The 7,167-nt window shown below is 36.7% G+C and overlaps 1 protein-coding gene across 1 annotated transcript in view; it reads left to right on the top strand.

Annotated features, from left to right (window-relative positions):
- The window catches only part of LOC106882987 (palmitoyltransferase ZDHHC20-B), a 402,487-nt gene that overhangs the window by 370,989 nt on the left and 24,331 nt on the right, over nt 1–7,167 (top strand). The window contains exons 3-5 of the mRNA XM_052973467.1: nt 2,338–2,434; nt 3,937–4,057; nt 6,554–6,623. Coding sequence (XP_052829427.1) covers nt 2,338–2,434; nt 3,937–4,057; nt 6,554–6,623 — 288 coding nt within the window. The remainder of the gene's footprint in view (nt 1–2,337; nt 2,435–3,936; nt 4,058–6,553; nt 6,624–7,167) is intronic.

A 7,167-nucleotide genomic window follows, 5' to 3' on the forward strand; every position in this document is an offset into this window, starting at 1 on the left:
CGATTAAATAAGTACCAGTTACGCACTGGGGTCAATATAATCGACTTAATCCCTTTGTCTGTCCTTGTTTGTCCCCTCTGTGTGTAGCCCCTTGTGGGTAGTAAAGAAATAACACACATGATGGGCTTCTCCCAGTTTCAATATACCAAGTCCACTGGTTGACACTGGGCTTACAGCAGAAGACATTGAACCCAAAATCATGTGGTTAGAAAGCAAGCTTCTCAACCACACTGTCATTCATGATTACAAATATTAAGAGCACTGTTTATATACAAAATCATGTATATAGTGGATTTATATGTAGTGGATTTATATGTAGTGGATTTATATGTAGTGGATTTAATGTCATGCCAGCTAGGTTACCGATGCTGACAATCAGCATGACAAAATAGTGATAAAACACTGTTATTCAGCACAATAATTTAGTGTCGTTTATTATTGATGTCAGTTGTCTTGCTAACATTGGAGATCGATGTAACACAATATGTGTATTTAGTCACAGAAACACCAGCTGATTACTGATAAACTAAGAAAATCAATGTGCACAGAATAGTTTGTGTTGTGTTGTTAAGTTAAAACCCTCCCTATAGTTTTCACAAACAAAACACCATTTGCTATGGCCTTCCAGGGAATAGCACTTACCTTCACAATTCTGGCAACAGATGTTTCATACACAATAGCTGGAACCATCATCATCAATGAAAAATATCAATTAACATTGTGTTCGTTTTGGTGAATGAACTAAGATTTCTTTTGTGTCAGCTGAACAAGTATGTCGCTGTGATTTGTTTTTTGTTTACCTTTAAACAATTTCACCCTCTAGTAATAACTGATGAGCTGAACACATTGTAGCATATGTTTTCCCTCTGCAGAAAAGAAATCTATCAATTAAGCACATCAGACATTGTAGTACATGTGAGACTCACATAAAATTGCAAAGCATACAATCTTGTTTCAACTTCTCTGTTAACAATCAGACTATAATTTGACACTTTGTAATGGTTCTTTCATTCACACATGCGTGTGTACGCACACACACATACACACACACACATACAAATGAAAATGTTTGATTACAAGTTTTGGTGATAGCTTTGCTCGTCTTCAAACAAAATTTAATTTCCTTCTGGATTTCCCTCTCTAGACTAATTAAACAAGAACCAGTTTGTAGAAAAGGACTCAGGAGTTTTGTGTACAGGGTACCCAGTATGAACAATGGCAGCACATAAAGTTCACAGATTCACAGGCAAGCTGACAGAGAAAGACTTCATACAAGCAATTGCACAGGAGTGGTTAGCATCATCACTGTCATTTAACCTCCATTGTCTATGCTGGCATGGGTTTGACGGTTTGACCAGGGCTGAGAAGCTGAGGAGCTGTACCAGACTCTGGTCTGATTTGGCATGGTTTCTACAGCTGGATGACCTTCCAAGAGTGTAAGTGGGTGCTTTTACTTGCCACTGGTACAGTTGTCATTTGCATGACACCAATATCTGCCATAATGATGGGTCTTCTTCTCAAGCACAGCATATTGCCAAAGATCTCAGTCATGTGTCATTGCCTCCATTAGGCTCAACACTCGAAAGGTACTTTTTTATGTGCCATCAGCACAGGTGCTGGTTAGCAGTTGAAAATAAATTCTCAGAGGACTTTCCCTAGGAATAATTGATGGCTTGTGTTACCAAGGTGATCTAATTAACAGTGGAAGGGAGTGCGCTGAATACACAGTAGCCAGGGTAAGAATGGGTTGTAAAAAGTTTAGGGAGCTGTTACCTTTGTTAGCAGCACTGGGATTCATTCTCTCTCTCTCTCAGTGAATGGTGGATTGTATGAAGTGTGGTGTTAAATGGAGGCTAAACATAAGCACTGAATGTGAAAGGTGTATAAAGGTTGGGCAGAAATGAGGCCATCATACTTTGCTGGATGTGTTATTAATGCTAATGTGAATGAAGGACAATGCAAAACTGGGTGTAAGAGGAATGAGATGTGTGTAAGATAGAAGACTGAAGTGTGGTAGACACATGTGATGTGTGTGGAGGATGACAGTTGGATAAAGAAGTACTAATGGAAGGATCTTGTGTTAAGAGGAAAACTGAAGAAGTAGTGAAGTCTGATTTCAAGATGCTGAACCTTGTGAAAGAGATGACTGAGTGGTGAGATGTTGGAGATCTATTCAGGCTATGCAAGCAAAGACATACAGATATAAAATAATAATGATGATGATGTCATTTTAATATATTCAGTTCTAGAATATTCTTGATAAATATTATATGTATATGTATGTATCTATTAAAAATTTTGAATGTCTATTTAGAATTTCATATCTGTATCTTCCACAGTATTATATTTACTCTTCTACCATCCTTTACTTATACTGTTTAACTGGTCATATATACAGACCATCTTCACACCAAATGGAAAGGTACCCAAAAACGTAAGTATTGTGTATTTTAAATCTATTTTCAATTAATTTAATACCTTTTTTATTCTAGCCTCTACATCTTATATTCTTGTTAAATAATTTTGTAATTTCATATTAAAGTTGACTGTAATACATCATACTGTAGTATCAATACTATGATTGATATTAATGGAAACAGTCCAGTGAAATCAAAATTACTTTAGTAAACTGGTAAGAAAAGAAAATTATTAAGATTTACTTTTACACGAATTATCCATTGGGTGTGTCCTATTTAGCAGTAGAGGCTATTGACCATAGAAGTTTTTTTGTTTTTTTTTTCATAAAAGTCTTTACAAATTAATTCAATATTTATCTTTCACTTTTTAATTGTTTCAGTCATTGGACTATGGCTATGTTAGGGTACCACCCTGAAGGGTTTAGTTGAATAAATTGACCTCAGTACTGGTTGTTTGTCTGAAATTTGTTACATTGTAAATTCTAGAAAATACCATTCCTCTAGTTATTCTTTATGTTACAGTCATGGGCTTCTATGAACTTCTTGATGTTTACTAATTTGGAAACATCAAGTTAGATGTATTCTTGTCATCAGTTGGATCCCTTCTTACAATAATGATGTTCTTATCATAGGTACAGATGTAGCTGTGTGGTTGCTTTGCCACCTGTAGAAGCCTGTTGTATAAAAATGTGTGTTGTCTTTGTGTTTGTTCCCCAACCACTGCTTGACAACTAGTGTTGGTTTGTTTACGCCCCTGTATCTCAGTGGTTCAGCAAAAAAGATGATATAGTATGAATGAGACATAAAAATAAGAGACTGGATTGATTTGTTTGACTAAACCCTTTGAGGTGATGCCCCAACATGCCCACAATCCAATGGTTAAAACAAATAAAAAATAAATGATAAAAGATATTTTTAAGTGATTTCTCACTTGTTGGCACTCCGTTGCTTACGACGTCGAGGGTTCCAGTTGATCTGATCAACAGAACAGCCTGCTCGTGAAATTAACGTGCAAGTGGCTGAGCACTCCACAGACACATGTACCCTTAATGTAGTTCTCGGGGATATTCAGCGTGACACAGTGTGACCCTTTGAATTACAGGCACAACAGAAACAGGAAGTAAGAGTGAGAGAAAGTTGTGGTGAAAGAGTACAGCAGGGTTCACCACCATCCCCTGCCGGAGCCTCGTGGAGCTTTAGGTGTTTTCGCTCAATAAACACTCACAATGCCCGGTCTGGGAATCGAAACTGCGATCTTATGACCGCAAGTCTGCTGCCCTAACCACTGGGCCATTGCGCCTCCACGATTTCTCACTAAACCTGGTGCTTCCTGCTCATATTCCTTTTCCTCAAATTATAAAATGAATAGTTATAACATTTGTATTTTTGAATGAAGTCACTATTTATTGTTTTCTCGTTTATTAAGTTTCTTAATTGTTCAGATAGCAACACTGCTAAGTTTCTATAACATACCTTAATCTATCACATTCTGTAACTGTGTTGTTGTTTCTTTGGACAGTTCTACCTCAGCCAGCAGGAAGTTGAAGCGCTGGATGCTGAATTAAGGGAAGAGAATCAAAGAGCCCTCCTTACACATTATGCTAAAAATTTACCTATACAATGTAAAACAATATCTGGAGGTGAGCAAAACATTTACTTATATACTTTGATAATATCTAAAGAAAATAACAAACTCCAATGTACACTCCATTGGTTTATAAGAAATTTTATTTTTTTTCATTTTCTGTTGACAAACTATCACCAGTTGTTGGTTTCCTGCACATAAAAGATTTTGAAAAATTGTTAAACAGATATTGTGTGTTGTTTTAGAATATATTTCTGGAAGTGGAAAAATCAGTCCCTTCAGTAATCATAATTAGCTCTGGGTTCTAGAAACATTAGTGTTTAAGAGTTAAATCTCCTCTTGGATGTGACACTTGACAATCATATCTTTTCCATAGAATCCTGTTACTTATTTCTCATTAAGCAATGTAGAACAAAGGGACATGTCTAATGTATTCATCATCATCATCATTTTAGCATCTACTTTTCCATGCTTGCCAGCCCTCATCAAGTTTCCAAGTAACATTAATATTTCCCCATCACCTGGTTTGTTCTCACTGAAGATTGGAAATGAAGGACACTGCTTGCATGCCAATGACACTCATTTACAACTATTACACAATGTCAAAAGAACACACACACACACACTGGGCTTCTTTCAGTTTCCATCTTACCAAATCCACTCATAAGGCTTTGGTCTATAGTATGACACTTGCCGAAGATGTCACGTAGTGAGACTGAACCTGGAACCATGAGGTTAGGAAGCAAACTTCTTACCACACAGCAACATTTATGCCTATCATTGTCATCGTTTAATGCTGTGTGTTATTTAAACAACAAACTTCAGAAATATACTCTGGGTGAGAAAATATTGATTTATTATGTCAAAACTAGTCTGTTTTATTTTGATTAAGTGTACTTAAAAATAGAAAACTTAAAAAAGAAAGCACAAACAAGTGTTTACAGTTTTCAACTATTATCTACCAAAATTAAAGTGACACAATGGTTTAAACTTCTACACACGGTTAGTTAACTAATTAGTAATTCTATTTTAACGCATGACTTGGCACGAACTTTAGAGTAAGCAACAAGTGAAATATCTAGGTCATATCTAGTTGTTTACTTAATGTATTAGACTGTGTGGGATCATGTTCTAGACGTCATATCTGAATAGCTCTATTGTTACTTTATAGAGCTATTTGGAGATAGAAGTTGAATGATGCATAGTAGTTGCATCATTAGTTTGAGTGTTTTTCCATGTTTGTATAGGTTAGACAGATCTCTTTCACAACATCTTGACACTTGTTGTGATCCTTTATAATCTGCTTGGTGAGGTTCCACATCATGAAATCAGACTCCAACACTTCTTTCCATGTCATCCTCTCCCACATGTTCCTTTCACATGGATCACTTGGAACTTCATTACCCACTGTCATCATCCATACATATCATGTTTCAGCCACTTCGGTATTCTCTCTTACACATTACATCTCATTCCTCTTCTACTCAGTTGTTCTTTGTTCTTCATTCACACTAACCCCATACACCCAGCAAAGCATGCTGGCCTCATTTCTGTTCAGCCTTTACACACCTTTCACATTCAATGCACATTCTTACTCTGGCTACTATGTATTCAGAACAATCCCTTCCACTGTTAATTAGATTACCTAAGCAACAAAAGCTATTAACTTTACCTAGGAAATCTTCTGAGTATTTGAAAGTAGTGGGATGTTGGATAACTTGACAAGGCAGAAGAGTCCTAGATCAATGGCTTGAAGATTATTGCAGCCAAGCAGAAGATCTGTACCATAAGACAGCAGGTGAGCATCAGCAACTAGCAAGTAAGCTGCAACTATGAGGCAGCCTCATCATCGACCATGCTCATCGCCCTCTTGCACATCACTTGGTACATGGTGTGGAGGCCCAGAGAGGCAGTCTGGTTGGGGAATGATACCAACTGTCTTACTAACCATCAAAGGCATTTTGTTTCAGAGAAGTCTGAACAGAATAGTCAATGTTGATATGGGAGACTGCTGATGTATATGAGTAAGTAGTGTGTTTTATTTCACTGGATGTTTTCAGCATCTCAGTTAAAATACCTGGTGAACTTCCTTCTTTCCATGCATGGTTAATTTGCTTCCCAACAATGTAGTTTTTGATTCAGTCCCACTGCACTGCACCTTGGGCAAGTATCTTCTAGTACAAGTCTGGGTCAACTGAAGCCTTGTGAGTGGATTTGATTGACAGAAACTGAAAGAAGCCTGCCATTTGTGTGTGTGTGTGTGTGTGTGTTTGTGTTTCCTCGTGTTGATATTGTATGAAAGTTGTAAACAAGTGTCACCTTTATTGAAATTGTGTCATTCGTTTCCAGTCTACTATGAAAACATGTCCACCATGGGGGAAATAGTAATTGCTTGGAAACAGATTAGAATTGGTATCAGGAAGGGCATCTGGCTTTAGAAAATCTGTCTCAATGAATTTTGTCTGACCTATGCAAGCATGGGAAAGTGGACAGAAGAAATATGATTTATATATATATTATGGTATATAGATATTTATCTGTTTCTTTCCAGCACCACGATACTGTGAAAAGTGTAAATGTATCAAACCAGATCGTTGTCATCATTGTTCTGTTTGTTCTGTGTAAGTAATATATTTTTGTAATAGATTTATTTGTTCGCTTTTTATTAACTAGTATTCCATGCAAAATAATATAACTTTATATAAATACTTGTTTGTCTTTTTACATTCATTATATATATGGTAATTTGCATCCCAGTTTGACTAGGACTTGCCTAGTTTAATAATCTCCCAGTGTCCCAGCCAGTTTGAAAATGTTTTTTTTTTTAACCAGAAAAAAATTTTATGGTTTGTCAGAAAAATTGCTAGGCACTGATATTAATTAGTCTTCCTAGTACATTATGAAACACCTGTAGTGATAACCCAACCAGGATTTGAAACTGAAGTCCTCTGCTTCACATGCATAAACCATAATATTCAGAATTGTTCCTTTGATTGAAAAATCATCATCATCTTCGTTTAACGTCCGCTTTCCATGCTAGCATGGGTTGGACGATTTGACTGAGTACTAGTGAAACCAGATGGCTACACCAGGCTCCAATCTAATTTGGCAGAGTTTCTACAGCTGGATGCCCTTCCTAACGCCAACCACTCAGAGAGTGTAGTG

The sequence above is a fragment of the Octopus bimaculoides genome, chromosome 16 (assembly GCF_001194135.2).
Source record: "Octopus bimaculoides isolate UCB-OBI-ISO-001 chromosome 16, ASM119413v2, whole genome shotgun sequence".
Classification (NCBI taxonomy): domain Eukaryota; kingdom Metazoa; phylum Mollusca; class Cephalopoda; order Octopoda; family Octopodidae; genus Octopus; species Octopus bimaculoides.